General features: G+C 35.3%; 1 protein-coding gene across 1 annotated transcript; it reads right to left on the bottom strand.

Moving 5' to 3' along the window:
* Window positions 1-58: 58 nt before the first annotated feature.
* Window positions 59-17,083, bottom strand: LOC120768547 (serine proteinase stubble). Its single transcript, XM_040095289.1, has 5 exons — window positions 16,882-17,083; window positions 1,665-2,904; window positions 1,453-1,588; window positions 1,093-1,389; window positions 59-214 (listed from the first exon to the last, which is right to left on the bottom strand). Exons 1-5 carry the CDS (start codon window positions 17,081-17,083, stop codon window positions 59-61), a joined length of 2,031 nt encoding a protein of 676 aa, XP_039951223.1.

Here is a 17,083-nt window from a genome sequence, read left to right as displayed (position 1 = left end):
TGTATATAAATTATCACTTTGTCTTCGTTTTTATTTCAAGCTTTATATATTATTCGTACTATTTGATATTTTTGTAAATCCACGGCAATAATGAAGTGATTCTCGTATACACGCCCGGATATTCGCCTTTGCCACAACCAATGCCCCAAGACACGATACCGACCTGCGTGTAGCGTCCGCCCTCATTCACGATCAGAGGGCCGCCAGAGTCACCCTGAAAGAGGTGAAAGTGAGTATTATTCATTAATATTTTCAACTAATCAGTAGACATTAGAAATGTGGAACTATATGATTGGACTTAAGTCGGTACAAACGAACGGAACGAAAGTCAAGTTTAAAGAGAAAAGTTAGTATTTTATATTCAGTATCTGAAAACTAAGAAGGGATATAAACTAGTTTAATTTTCTTTTGGGCCCATTCGTATTGTACTTAAGATAATACTCTCACGCATTTGCCTTAAAATTTCTATTTTTCTAACATGTACGAGATTTGCCGTTTTCAACTATGATCTGAAGTCCTTATGCGAATTTTTTCATACAAGCCTAGTCTAAGTAGGTTGGTAGAGCGATTGTCTCACCACGTATTTAGACCCTCAATCACAATCCTCACCTACTGTCTTCTTTCTGAACCACCCTTAGCTTCTTTACTCTGTGCTACCTCCGAAACGTTGGCATGAAACGATAGTTGCAATGTTTTTCCTATAAAGAGCTTTACAATCTCATAAAAGTTGTTTTGTAGTCTCCTTCTTTTCTACCTTCTAACAGCTTCTACAATAGTCATTATAAGACGTTCTTTGTCTTCTGGCATATCTGTCTATTCGACAGCGACTTCTTTGAGTTCCTACTCGAATTCTTTTATTATTCATTTTAATTTTTAATAGTCGGCATGTGCGACCCATAATCCTTTCATGTTACGTTTGTCTGACTATTAAGCCAGTCAGGTATATTCCACCGATACTCAGCTAACTTTATCAAACCTAGTCTAAAGGTCCATGAAATTTTTTTAAGCGGTCTCTATGAAGGTCGAAAATACCTCTCAAATCTTAAGTCGAAATAATAACTTTCTTCAAATTTCTTGTTAGATTTCACTTACACTACACGAATCTTTGGACGCCTGTCCCGCACAAACCATCGATTCGATGATGCCACCCGGTGCTGCACGTCCATATTTCCGCGCACAATCATGATTCGCCCAAATGGGTATCTGTACTTTCTGCAGAATTGATGGCTGCGGACCGTTCTCACGCAAACTACCCCAGCCTGCAACTGTTGCTACCTTACCACTGTAGCTACGACTCAGTTGACTGCTCGAGCTGGGCAGGCAAATGGGTTGGACCTCATAAGTGAATTTTATGGGTTCATTTACTGTCAATATGGCGATGTCGTTGTGCTAGAGAATACAAGAGAGAAAATAATATTGTCTCAGTAATCCCAGTGCAACTATTTCACTCACCAGCGTGCTGAAATCGAAGCCTTTGTGACGCACCAAACGCTTGATACGCCGTACAACATGTTGTACTTCGTAATTGGTCCGTATATCGTAGTCGCCGAGATGCGCTGTCATTGCCGCCACATCCCAAGAGGTCATTCTATAAATTTTTAAGGTTAATCATTATAAAAACTTTCATAAGTAACACCGAATTGTTTGTTTAAAGCAATACCCACCTGGAGACACAATGCGCCGCTGTCAAAATATGATTCTTCGTTATCACACTGCCACCACAAAACTGTTTGCCCGACTTGAATAACACCGCAATCCATGGGAACTCATTCGGACTCGCATTTGTGCCGCCCACAATACGTTCCTGGTCTGGCGCTGCCGGATTCTTAATGCCACATTGTGCAGGTAAGCCGTAATTCGACGAACCGCTTGAGATCGGTGTGGTCGGACGACGCGTTGTTGTCGTTGGCGCAGCGGTTGGACGATACGTCGGATAACTAGGATAATTTGGATAGCCAGGGTATGCTGGATAACTAGGATAGCTTGGACGGCGTGTTGTAGTTGTCACCGGACGTGGTGTAGTCACCGCTGTTGGACGTCTAGTAGTGGTACGACGTGTGGTTACCGAGGGCGAGCTTGCTGGCGTGCTTGGTTTTGTAGTCACCGAAGCGTGCGTTGGATAATGATGATTGGGTGGATGTGTTGGCAGTGGAGGCGGCCAAACTGCGGCCGATGGCGGATGTGTTGGCAATGGTGGTGGCCATTGATGTACGCTAGAGAATTGGTTAGCAAACTGGTTCGGCCATTGATAAGCGAATTCATTGTAGAATGTTGCCGGCTTTGCTGTCGTCGTTTCTGTTTTCTCTTCTACATCTTCTTTGATTGGATCGTAAACGACATTGGTGTCTGGCTTGTCAGCAGTTGTCGGCTCATGCAAAGGATCGACTAGTGGATCAACTTCTGTCGGGTGATCCAACTCAATAATATCTTCTTCATCCTTATCCTCTTCAAACTCCTCCTCTGGCTGCGCTGGCTGTGTGGGTGCTATCGGTTCGATTGGTGGTGTGGGCAGCGGACTCACACCGCCTGGATAGATGAATGGTGGAAACACACCAGCGCCAGGAAAAGCACCACCCATAAATGTGCCTGTACAGCAGATGCCCGTATTTGGACGTCCGAACTGGTCGTAAAAACTGCAGACGTCCTGTCCTATACTCGGCACTTGTGGCCACTGACGCAGATTAAGAAAATTAAACTGCCGTTTGGTGCGATAATACGGCTGACAGCTAGTAAAGCGCATACAGATGCCGGGATAACCGCGTGCAGTAATGCATTTGCCGCCTTCAGCGCCATAATTTGTAAGCAACAAAAGTGAGGGATCATAGAAAAGCTGACGTCGTCGACGTATTTGTTCTTCAGAGGGGTTGGTTACCGCTGTGTCCGAATACGTGGGATTCTCAGGCACTGCAAAGAAGAGTTGAAAGTTCCTTTAAATGGAATCTAAGAAGAAATGTACTCATAAAAGTGCTTTACCAAAATTTTTGCCCTCATTTTTTGTGACCCAATTTATTTATCTTGAGTGTGCCTTGAACTCGAAGTTAGACACTTAAAAATCAATTCAAGCAGCTTGAACACAATCAATTAAGCGCGTCTACTTTTATGGCAATAAAATGACAAATAAAGATGTAGATAAAATGAAGAGATCTAATCTATGTATTTCCAGTAGCTGCTTGAGCTTTTGCCAGTGGCTCATTAAAGAAGTCGTTAAATGGCTCGTGTGGGCTTACGTATATGGGTGAAGGAAAGACGGCAATTATGAATGTAAATTTCTTTCTAGCAACACATATTCGCTCGTTTCACTGAATTCTTTCTTACTTGTGAAGCCTTGGTTCTAAGCAATCATGTGGTTAATAATTGAGCTGTGATTTAATAGCTCAGGGCGAAGGGTTATACAATTTATTAGTTTGTCATACTCTGTAATTATATATAGTACATATCTCATTTTGACGAGCTTTCATTAACTGAATTTATAAGTCAGCTGTATTTTTGGCCCCAGGTAATTGATGATTATTTTGATATAATTTATCTCTCTCTTTAATAATTAATTTTTTTCTAATAAATGCATAATGTGCTCAGACCAAAGAGCGTATTCAAATTTTTTGAGATTACTTTGGATAATGAAGTTTTCCGTGATTGATTTTATGGTATACGACGTAAAATTGTTTGGTATCTGATTTGTAAAAGAGGAAAAGAGAAGCATTACAGTTGAAGTTCTGCACTTATCTTCCGTCCACGTTAATAAATATTTTGCAACGTAAGATTTAATTACATATTTAATTTCCACAATGGTTGTATTGCGCCACATATGCGAGGTTTATTCAAAAAGTTCTGAATTTTGTACTTCGTAAGGAAATTGTAAATAAAACGCAAAATATTTAATTATTCATTAAAATTTACATTTTCGCCTTCAAAGTAATCTTCACTAGATATATTACACTTATGCCAAAAATTGTTCGAAACACTTTTCATAAGCCTTTTCCTTGGGATGGCTTTCAGCCCATTCAGCGAATTTCGTATTATCTCTTCGATTGACTGAAAACGGGTTCTATTCCGTTTATTTTTGACTTGTTTGCATGTTAAACTCATAAACCCATGTCTCATCGGCATTTGTGATGCTTGCCATAAATGTGGGATCGGAATTCGCACGATCAAGCATGTCCAAAGAGACCCAGATGACTGATTTTTAAGCACCATATCCGACACTTGTTTAATATTTTCATCAGTTGACGATGTCGAAGATCGCCAAGAACGTGGCATGTCTTCAACGATCTCTCGATCGTCTTTGAAGGCTTCGTACCACTCGTAGTCTTGTAGTTTTTATAAAACTGAACCACTGTAAGCCTCTTTCATTATTCATAACGATTCCAAACACGAAATTTTGTTAGTAATACAAAATTAAAGACAAATTCTTTGTTCGATATTTGTATCTACTGTAACGCAACGCACTACTGATTTGGACCGACTTCAGCAGCTGTTTGGCATAGTAATTAAGGGCAGGTGTATTAACTTAGCAAAATACATTTTTTTCAAATCTCATTTACCCGGGGAATTTAATTGTAATTTCCGGGTGCTTTTTTGTCATAATAAATTTAACTTCTGACAGCGTTTCTTCCACAAATCCAATCGTTTATGACGGATTTCTTCGGGCAAATTGCGCATAACTTGCATTAATATATTCTTTATTGGCCGTACGACCCCTTGTCCAGAACTCATGATGACCAACGCCCCTGCAATCGAAAAAAACTGTTAGCAAAAACCTAATTTCCATCTAACGTGGCGCGATTTTTTCGGTTTTGGCTCATACGGCAGATTCCATTGGGATGATTGAGCTTTGGTTTCCACGTCATAACCATAAGGCCATGATTCCTCACCAGTGTTGCCGCTCTGGAGCAGATCTGGGTCGTTACGAGTCGTACGCTTGAGTCTAATATCTCCTGAGCAATGTAAACACGCGATGCTGTTTTTGGTCGAAAGTGAGCAATTTTGGCACCATTTTGGCAAAAAATCAGCTGTCATAAACTAACTTAACATTCATAATGGCCAACCTTGTCAGTATAAGAAAGGGATATGAGTACCAACTTAACGCAACAAAACCATCGATACTTTTTGTACAAACCTCGTAATATCGATTTTGGATATATTTGTGCTTACAATTTTGAAATCACTGAGTTGGAACGGGAGTATGCTATCTAGAGTTAGGCAAAAGGCAACCTTTTAAGCTGCCTGACCACTGTAGTATATTTCAAGCTGAGGTCTTTGCGTCAATGGCAATGAAATAGTATATGAGATTGCCAAGAATGGTGTAGGCTAAAATTCGAAATCAACGTTGGGAAACCCATGCATTGTCCATACGACAATCTCGACAGAAGCATAGTAAAGTAAACCAAAATCCGATGGAATGAGCTACCTAGTACGGAGTACTAACTGGTCACTGTCTGGTGGCGACGCCGGCAGGATGGAGCTGACAGATCGAGAAGACTGCAAGAAACGTCGAGAACAGGGCACCAGAGAAACAATGGAGCATCTCTTGCACACTTTTCTCGCATTGGCAAGACTACGCTGTAAGCATCTGGGGTCCACACGGCCGCAAAAATTGTAAAATTCGCGTCAAGGGCAGGTATCCTAAAGGATGACTACTCCTCTTGGTTCCAGAAACTGAATTCCATCTGGTATCGCAAATACCAAAACTGGTCTCTGCGTGGCTTATTGGCCTACCGGATTACTACTACTAAATAACTGAGTTCATTTTGAGGAAATAGCTTTGAAGTAGTCTTTTTACCATACCATTCACTCCCATTTGATTATATACACGATAATCATGAAAAGAGCAAATTTTAATGTTTTCAAGAATTTATTCATGAAATTATTTATTGAAAGATGTCCAGGGCAACAAAAAATATATAAAATATACAGAATAAGTATTTGTTTTTGTAGAGCTGTATTATAAAGAATCATTTGCGCGGTGAAACCACTTAGATATCTTTAGATTATTTCAAGGAGGAGCTTTCTTATCTGTATAATCAAATCAACCCAAGATGCGTATAGCTTATCCAAGGGCAGCTCTAGACTGATTAAAATGTACCATGTGAATGGTTAACTATTAAGCTCTGAAAGTACTATAGGTAGCATGAACTTAAGCTAATAGCGCACTCTGCATCTGAAATACCAGGCAGAGAAGAACTTGGATTCAATTGAAGTCTAGCTGATTAATTAAAAAATTTCTATAAACGAATGTTATCATACAAAACGTAAACTTTGGCACAGTTGTTTCAGTCCTGCGTCACTTTCGAAAGCACAGTTAATCAGCTGATCCATATATCTAGTTCAATGACCGCAGATGTATTTACTTTAGTGAAACAATTAAATAAACACTTTTACGTTAGACCGCAAACAAAAACATCGCCCTGTCTAAAAAAATATTGTCGAACGCGGTTGCCTTTGTTGGCATGAATTACTCAGTATTGACAGTATACTTAAATGGTCCGGCCGCCGGTGCCATGCTGAATGCCAAATTGCTGCTTGCGCCTACCCCACAGCGCACTGTCAAGTTTCTTCACCTTACACTATGCTTCTTTCCTGCATTAAGTTTATTATTATTCTTTCTTTTTGCTTGATAGTGTATGTAAATATGCACACGCTTCACAGATATTTCTTTTGTTTTACTTTTTGTATGCCTTTTTCATGAGGTTTCCTATCTTTTTCCCAAATTTCTGCAAATCAAACACTCAATTTATATTTACATTTGTATTCAGCTAGTTGTGAAACCATTTAGGTGTATTTGTCAAATAATTTGACAGCTACATAATTTAGAATCCCAATATATTATTTTGGTTTTCTCTCTCTCTCTCTTTCCCACTGTTCTAAGTTTGAGCCGTTAAATATTTTGGATTAGCTGAGTATTTGACAACTGAGTGAAACGTATTAACAAACACCCTAATACACAACAATATATGCAAGTATAAATATTGGAATTGTAACCTCCGTGACCTCTTAGATCAAAGCAATCGTGTCGAGAAATCGTTCTTGTTATATGCAGAATGCAAACTAACTAGAGATTTCAAAAATCATTATGGTGTTAGGGGTCTCAAATTGAATTGAAATTTAGTATATTGTGTTGTGGTTTAAATTAATATTTAAAATTGCCTTCACAGGAGCATTCCTTATAGCAGAAAAGGTGATAAAAATATATTTATCTCGATATTGGTCACTGTGAATGACAATTATATGCTAAAGTGGTCCGATCAGTAAAACTTATTCGGAGATTATAGCATTGTTTTGATGAATAATCATCAATCACAAAAAAATTTTCAATACAACGAAGAGAAAATCTCTTGGTTTTGGTGGCAACTATTTGTTCTACTGATCCCATATCGGCAGTTCCGACAGGTGAGCGTCTTCTAGTAGAGAAAGAAACTTGAAATTTCAGGTCGGTATTTGACACCTTGAACGGATCGCATATACACAAACGGAGAAACGGACACGGCTAAATAGATATTACAAACTTCGTGGCAAATTTAATGTACCCTGTTCAGAGTATAATAATATTTATTCTAAACGAAAAATTTTACTGTAATAGAAAGTCTTTCCAACTGAATGCCTTTTTCGCCATTTTTGAGAGCAGATTTTAGTAAGATCGAAAAGTTAATATTGAAAAAACAGTTTGAAGCTTAAAAATTCCAAGAAAATACTACTGTGATCAAATTGAAAGGTGAGTTTTGTCCATTTCATCTCCTTTAAGGTATGTAATCCCCTCCCGCTGCAATAAACTTATGCCAACAAATTTTCCAATCAACATAGGACTTGGAAAAATCCTCCGTCGTGATGGCCATCAGTGCCTTCTGCGATTCAGCTTTTATATCCTCAATTGACCGATTCGAAAACAACGAAGTATAAATTAAAAACTCACCTTTCAATTTGATCACAAAAGTATATATACGAGTATTTATATTTTTGTGTAGTCAGCACTCGTATATAAAAAAACCAAATTAAAGAAGAGTGAAACCAATTGAATAAGTGGGTCAGATGAGACAACGGTATTGAAAATCACCGCAAATTTAAAATGACACAACCTAAATGGGCTACAAAAAATATCAGTTTACAGAATATGCCAATTAATTTACTGTTAACCAGCATATTTAAATAAAATTTACATCGTTATTGTTTCTCACTGTCAATAATTACTCACCAATACATATACCTACATATGTACATATGTATATAGAAATATTCTCACAACCATATTCCAACGGTTTTTGCACTGATGTATTACAAGTCAAGACAAAAATGCAACAAATTCGGAGTGACTGAAAAACGACTTGAAAAAATACCGTAAGCATTCAAAAGAAAACGTGGACTGTCAAAAAAATAAAGCAAAGAGCACACCACAAAAGGCACCCAAAGGATGACAAATTTATATGTAAACAAAAAAATTCGATATTCTGGGTCACCGACAATATTATTACAGCAGACAGTTCGCGGGGAGCCACCGGTGGCTCCTAGAAATAAGAGATATTATATATAAGTTGTCTCGTGTTTGCTTCACATTCCAACATGTTTCACATGCGCTGCCCACTGGTGTTCTACCGGCATTAAACATACACAAATACACACATACAAATGGACATACATACATTCAGACAAATAAAAGAAGGTACAAAGTACGCAACAACCTGTCCACTTATGCGATTGCCAAGGCGCAAAAGCAAAAGAAGTACTTAAAGTGAAGGTAACGCACACATATGTATGTATATATTCACGCATATGTATGTATGTATTTGTAGATGTACGTTTAGCTGTATGGAAGTGAAGTCATTTTGTATAAAAAACCATTTCACACACAACTCTGGAGCGTGGCAGCACTCTAATTGGCAACATTTACGACTTTTGACTAAATTGTTTTTGAATTATTGTGGGCATGAAGAATCTAGCATTTTTTGCGTTTAGCCTTTATGTGTGTGATATGTATGTATGTATGTATATTCGCACTTGCACTACTTGTACATACTAAACAGCTAATCAATTTGCTCGCCTTGTCGCCGACCATAAAGAGCAGGAATCACATTAATTTGACACCTACGTAAGTTTTGCGAACTACTCGTATGCATGCTCGACGTCCCAGAACACTTGAGCAGAAGAAGTGTGCTGAAACTAGCAGCGTTGATGACTGAAGATTGGTGGACGCAGTAACCTGATGAAAGCTGAGTTTTGCGGCCAGAGTTTTGACTATGAAATTGTTGAATTACATTAAGGAAAGAAAATGAAAAATTTTGCAAAAAAAATACAGCTTATGAAAATCTAGTCAATTAACTTCTATTTATGATTAGACTGGCTTAGGTGCCTGGCCTCAGTAGAATTGCAGGAAACTGCAAGCCTGATGAGCCTGCCAGAACAGGTACTTCAGTCTCAATAACTGTGAAGGAGCTCCTTGGGCTTCTCGTGTATCGAACAAGCTCAGTAAGCGTTGGTCAAGTACCAGCAGCTGTGCAGTCGTAAGGTCCCTCTAGCCCGTGGTAAATCAGAAGAGATCTAGGGAGCTTTTTGCTTTCAGCAAGGTTCGACTTTCAATTTTTGTTGGAATTTCTGATCGGGATTCATGCAGAAATATTGAGCTCAACACTTTCTCCTCGAATGTCGTGCTTTTGCCAGATAAAGACAAAAACACTTCATAGGTGTTTAATTTCACCCGCGCCAGTTCGGTGGGATTTTTGAAGGTATGGGCTCCCAAATGTTTAAGCCTTGAGTACCAAACACGGGACAGTAAAGAAGGTAATGTCACTAGTAGATCACTAGATCTCTTGCGATCGATCTTGTGCCAAAAGGCTTTTGTGACAGTGCATTTACCGCAAAGCCCAGCTATCTAAAAGTAGAACACAAGTGTATAAGGAAGCACCGACCCGCTCCCATTCTAATAATAGCGGTTCTAGGGTGCCTTTCCGTGCTAGCTCAACAAGATTACAATTTACTACGATTCCGCTGTGACCTGGCACAAAGATACTCGATGCTATTGATGGCGAGGTTAGGCACTCCTTGACCAACCCCGCTCTTTTATCTGAGATGATGGTCATTTCTCTGAGGGAGGCTGCACTCTGGAGCAGTATATCTACAATAGACCCCTCTGCCAACCGTTCTTCCAAGCTTTGACTCATCCGTAAAGAAGCTCACTGCCTCTCTCCTCCAGCTTCTTCCCACCCACAACTCCCTCGCCGGTATGTAGGCAGAGAAAGAGCTGGCAGAGCTCGGTATGGCGATTCCATTATCCAAGTGATCCGGTATGAAATCATAGGGTGTCAGGATATCAGATTCTTTTAAGAACCCAGATTCTCTGAGTCTGATAGCAACTTTCATAGCCATACAACTTCCAACGATGTCTGTGGGCGCTATGCGCAAGATGGCGTTAAGTGTCATGTTTGTAATAGACTGTGAAAAAAATCGCTCTTTTTGGCCATCACACTAGGTATGTAAATAAAGTGTGATTGAGGAAAACAGTATTGCGATGATTAAAATTTCGGAATTGCTAATGTAACGTTAGCTCATGTAAATCTACATAAAATCGATTAATAGCTAATATATAATTGTTTACAAGCATTATTTGTCCATGTTCCACCCCACTTCACGCAAAATTTCCTGCGCCACTGTGCTTCAATGCAACAACAATTAGCCTGAAATTCGATTTTCAGGTTCAAGGTTTCCGAGACCCAATTGATGCTACTACGCAGCTACATAAAAAACATTGTCAAGATTTAAGATTATCACACTTTGACGACAAATCAGCGCTGGCTCAGCTGTAATTAAAGGTAGCTTGATGGCAGCTTATATTGAAGCTTACAACGACTTCTTACTTCGTTGGCTTTGCTGTCACCATCATTTATAAATGCATACACATGTCTATATATATATAAAGGTACATTTGGGTGCCTGTAATTTGTTTATCAGGGCGCATGCGCATGCTTATGCACTTCATTTGCTGTCAGCGTGGTTACTGAAGCCGGCACGTTCCAAGCCGCTTTCAGCTTTTGTTAAGCATCAACAGCCAATAAAAGACTATCAGCAGCTACTTCTTAACTGCAATTGAATGCGTTGTCGTAATAATAATCGGTTACCGGTTTTTTCCATTCATTCATGCCTGAAATCTTTGAATTATAAGCCATTTATGTAAATGGGCCATTTGCTGCTGTGAGACTGACATGAGAATTTATAGTTTAACTGGGTTTATGTAGGAAGGTGCGTGGCTGCATTGTATCGAAGAATTTTAATATAATGCAAGTATTGTATTTAATGTAAAGCTTGATTTTAACAGCAAATCTATGAATAAAAATATCTCCGATTTTCAAAAAACTTATTTCGCAAAACTTCCTTAAATTTGTAAATCATACACAATTGTTTGGATAAATGTTATAAATTCTAGTTGTTTTCATATTTGAAAAAATGTTCATAAAAAATAAATAAAAATTGTATATGCATATGTAATGAAAATATTATTGGTTTTACTTGAAATTTGTTTTGATAAATTATATAAATGATATACAACAGTATAAAAAAATTATATAAATTTTTATTATTTGGTACGTCCGAAAAAGTTCTCTGAATTAATTCAAAAATGTTTGGATAAATTTTGTAAATAGTTTATAAAAACTTTAATAAATTCTAGATGTTTTTCTTCGAAAAAGTTTTTAAAAAAATTAAAAATTAAAAACTAAATTAAACAAAATTTAATAACTTTTTACTCTTTATATGTTTGGAAAAGTTTAAAAAAAATCTTTAATTGACAAATAAAGAAGAACAAAAACTAATTAAACATTTAAATTTTATTAATTCAAAATTTTAGAAATGTTTATATTCGATTTTTTTTAATGGGAAACTGAATTAAACAAAAATTAATAAATTTGGATTGTTTGCTATGTTTGCAGAAGTTTCCAAAAAAATTCTTTAAATTGAATAAAAGTATAAATAATTTTTAAAATAATTATTTAAGTTGTGATCATTTCTTGTCATCGAAAATGTTTTCGAAAAATAATTCCGATATTCTTTTTCAAATACTTTATAAGCAAAATTTCTTTTTATTTCTTATCTTCAAAATAGTTTCCGAAAGAATTTTTTAGAATGAAAAGGCTTTTGATATTGTAAATTTTTTAAATAATTTATAAAAAAATTAAATAAATTCTGATTGTTTTTTATCTCCAAAAATATGTAAAATATAAAAAAATTATATAAATTATGATTGTTTCTAACTTCGAAAAAATTATCGAACTACGTATATAAATAGGTTGAAAAGTGTTTTGATAATTAATTTACAAATTCAAGAAGTTTTGATTTTTCTTATTTTCAAAAATGGCAAATAATTCTGATCAATTTTGGAAATAATTAAAAAAAAAATCAATAAATTACGAAAAATTTTTATCTACGAAAAAATTTCGAAAATATTTTCTAAAAAGCTTTTTGAATTTATGAAAAACTATTCTGGTAAATTTTGTAAATAATTTACAAAAACTTCAATAAATTCTGATTATTTATTATCTTCGCTGATATGTTCCAAAAGCTTTTTAAATCTATGGAAAATTATTCTGATTAATAAATAAACAAAACAATTCCATAAATTCTGAAAATTTTGTAACTTCGAAAAAATTTCCAAAGAGTTGGAAAAATTGTGTTCGTTGAAATTTTATAAATAATAAGCAAAACATTAAATAAATTCTGTATGTTTTTATCTTCGAAAAAATGTTTGTTGGAAGGTATTTTGATAAATTTGGTAAATGATTTACAAAAAAATTGAATAAACGTTACGTTAACTTCGAAAGATTATTCGAAAAAGTACGAAAAGTTATGAAGTGTTACTTTTTTAAATGACAAACAAAATAATTAAATAAATTCTGATTATTTTTATCTTCGAAAAAAGTTCTATAATCTGTTAAAAACGATAAACGATTGATAAATTCTGTACATCATTTATAAAAAGAAATAATTAAAAGTTATGAAGTGTTGAAAACTTTTATAAATGAAGAACAAAAGAATTAAATAAATCTTTGTTGTTTTTATCTTCGAAAAAAATAAAAATTTTTTATAATCTGTTGGAAAGCGTTTGGATAAATTCTATAAATCATTTATACAAAAAAATTAAATAAAAGTGATTTTCGAAAAAATTTCGAAAATTTTCGAAAAGTTAAAAAGTATGTTGATTTAAAAAAATTATTATACATAAATTACTAATATTTATTAAAATCTCATGAAAATCTAAAAATAATCATAATTTTATGAATAGGAATTATTAGTGAGGTACTGCACCGCGACTTAGGGTATATTGTGCCCTAATTTTATGAATAAAAACAAATATATAATTTTTTTTTTGTTTAATTTTGTGTCTTTGAGTACTTTTATTAAAATAAAATTGTATTTCTAAAAAGGTTTGCTATAGCAAAAAAAATTTAATTCCAAAAAACAGAGAATTAAGATATACTTTATAAAAGCAAAAAGTAAAATAAGTCGCAGAAACAAATTTACTTTTATCTTCGACATATCATCTTAAAACCATTTAAAAGATTACTCTATTTTGCTCTTTATAGTTATTTTTTATTCTTTCCATAAATTTAAGCTCAAAGGCCTTTCACATTTCAGAATTTAGCCCCCACACTATTGTTCATTAGTCCACTAACATAAACAGTTTAACGAAAATGCGCTCTTTCTATACTGCACTCTTTTCTACGAACAATCGGCCTGTCAATTTGTTAAATCACACGAAATCTCTTAATGCGATTACACTGACATGATTGGGGTGACAATTTTCGAACTCGAAAGCACAAGATGTATCGATAAGCGCAATTAGAATTGTAATGTGTGTGTGTAGGACAAGGCGCGTGCGCACATTTTCAAAGAGCAAAATGTAAAAGTGATCAACAAAAGCGGTCTAAACACATACACAAACACAGACACATATTAATTAGGCTTAAGTTTGCCTAAACGTGCGACGTTCAATAACACCTACGCGCTTTTTTTGCTGCCTCGTCTTGGTCTTCTTCTTCTTGGCTGTTAAACACTCCCGTGCGGCACGTCTTTGCAATCGGCGTGCTTTATGGTTGTTGCTTTTGTTGTCACTAGCTGAGTTCGTTACCATTTTCAAATGTAAACATTACCAAATTGCTTGTATGAGTGTCCAACAATAGCAACAGCACTTACATGCACACATACATATGTATATATATAAGTAAAGTTAGTTGTGTCATTGTCTTTCAATTTTCTCGCTGTGCGCTTTTTTACGACTTTTACTTGTATTGAAAAAGGCGCAAAAAATGTGAAATCAATTGGATCTGTTCAATTGATTTTTATTAGTGAAGGTCAAATTTAATATTCTATACTCTTCGGTGTATAGAATTTTAGCTTTTTGAATAGCAAAATGATTCAAAGGCATTATACGCGCCTTGTGATATGACTATCAAACACCCTGCGCTTTTGTGTGAGTAATCGGCGCTCGGCGTGTTAGATGAGGAGTCAACGAACTGCCAGCTTTCGATTTGATTTAATCGCTTGGCACAATATGTGGGTATTTGAAAGATATTTCCTGTGAGGATACGCGGTGTAATCTTTAAAAATTAATATTTCTTTCAAAAGATATTTCTAAAAGGATAATAAATTTGTGTGCAGGTTTTCTCAGGAGGAGGAAAGGGAGGTCTATTAATAGGTTTTCTTTTCCCTCCCTTTCAAAATAAAATTTCAATATTTTGTGTAACCAAATTGCACTAATACTGTCTTTGATATTCTGCTAAGGAGTTCCTAAATCCAAGCTTTTAGGAAGATCTGGATTACTTAAAGATAATAATATTTTTTTCCAATGTTAAGGACTCTGGGTATATTTTTTCAAATTTTTAAAAAGTTAAATAACTTCAAACAATAATATTTACAATCCAAGTCGTCTTTTGAGATTTCTGTGCCTGAATTCTGGTTCTGAAGATATTGTTTGGCCGAAAGCGCGTACCAAAATAGATAATAATCCACCTATTGGGGAGGTCTAAGGCTAAGATGACCCCAAACTCAGATTTGGTTCACATCATATTTATTTTGATTATTTTTTTCCAAAACATATACTAATCACCCAGCCGATTTACTTCGAAGTTTACAGAAGTTCTCTAAACTATTTGAAACAACATCCCATTTTTCTTCTTTGGTGGAAATGAAAAAAAAACTAAGGAAGTAAATTCGAGTATAACCTAACATTTCATACTCTTGCAACTTGCCTTTATCAAAGTGTGTGTGAAAGGGTTTATATGTTGTATGTAATATACAAGTAAGTCAAATTTTCACCCGATTTTTGCTGATATATGGATCTCAACAGAAAGTTCTGATCTAATTTCGTTACATTGAACTCATTTTTGACTTACAAGCATATTATTATTAAAAAAATTTCTACAATATGTCTCACAGATTGATCGATATTTTCGATAAAAAGTTCACGATCGCTACTTTGATCCACATATTCTGGGGACTTGGTCCGATTTGGACACATTTTTTACTCTAAGCAAGCAGTAGAGTCTAAGTAACCAGAACGGACCCGGATTTTTATCCGGCCAAGGACTGAAAGCTCAGCACTATTCCTCTAAATTACATCAGGAATATTTTATAATGTTACAACAAAAACAACAGCCAAGTTATATCCCGATACATTCTTTCTAGTTTGATTTTCATACTGGAAAGTGAAAGAGCCAAGTTAAAATTAGGTTACATGGGGTTATTTTAATACATCGGTTAAGCAAGATTCGATATATTATATATGATTTCACCTAAAAAGAGCGGTGCCACACTCAACAACAAATTTTAATCCCGGCTCCTTTAAAGTTCTCCTGTATGATTTGAAGCTAAATGTCTCTGGCATATTTATTTATTGATTTATTGCGCTTTTAGTAGTTTTGAACGAAGTTGGGGTGCTTAAGGGATTTTTACTGAGCAGAATTAGATATCGCATCTTAAGTGGTTTAGGAGACATGTAAAACCTCTTGAATGGCGGAGCCACGACCATTTTTAAAACAGTTTTAGACGGGCGAACGAACGGACAGACAGTCACTCGGTTTTCAACTTGTCTCGTCATGCTGATCATTTATAGATATACATTTATATTTTAAATTTTTTGAAAACTAAATATTTTTTACCAAAAAAAGGTTCATTGAAGATTTTAAAATTTTTTTACAATTACTGATTTCAGTAAAATATTTTCAATTACTTTTTTTTTGTGTTCGAGAGTTTAATATTCCTAAAATTTTTACATTTAAAGCAACTGAAAATTTTAAAATTAAAAAATAAAAAACCAAAAACATGGTCATTTCCATTTTTCAGATAAATTTGGAGTTTAAGTTAAAAATCGTTAACAAGAAAGTTTTATATATTTTTCTTTCGTACAGCTTTGGCATTTAACTAGGATTTGTAGTGTTCCCAAAAATCGTGATTAAGTGTGTTTTCCTACTCCGTACGTATCACTTCCACATCACATATCGCTCGTAAATTATATTTCATTGTATTTTTGTTATATTCTCTTCCTCTTCTTATGAATTTCGTCCTATTGTAATCATGTTTCACTCTTTACTATTATCAAATGCTTCAGCATTGGCTTTGGATGAATATGCTCATGAAGAATTTTCTTTAAAATTCTCTAACTAGAAATTGAAAGTTTCGAAATTGTATTATACAGATTATTTACGCAAAAAGCAACAATATTTAATCAATTTTCATATAACCTATGAAATTAATAAGGAATATTGTGTAATTGCGCAAAATGCTCAAAAAATCCAATTAGAATCATAAAAGTAGTTTTTCGAACTAAACGCATCACTCATACGCACTGTACTATTTTCACAGGAAATCTTAAAATATTTAGTATTTCCCACAATTCATTATAAGTCTCACCTTCGATGGTTTCCGTGTCCTCGCCATCGAACTCCGTCGACAACGCCGACTCTGTTGCATTGGCAGCATTCGCCAAAAGTTGCGCTTCCTCAATGTCTGCTGGCAACAATTTCACTTGTGCCACAGTCGTATTGAGTTCAGCGCACAATATCGCATGCCACAAAGAGCAGAACAAAAGCAGAGTCTTTAGTATTTTAGACAT

This window comes from Bactrocera tryoni, chromosome 2 (assembly GCF_016617805.1).
Source record: "Bactrocera tryoni isolate S06 chromosome 2, CSIRO_BtryS06_freeze2, whole genome shotgun sequence".
Classification (NCBI taxonomy): Eukaryota; Metazoa; Arthropoda; class Insecta; order Diptera; family Tephritidae; genus Bactrocera; species Bactrocera tryoni.
The sequence above is the reverse complement of the archived record's forward strand: the minus strand, read 5'-3'. Positions and strand labels throughout refer to the sequence as shown.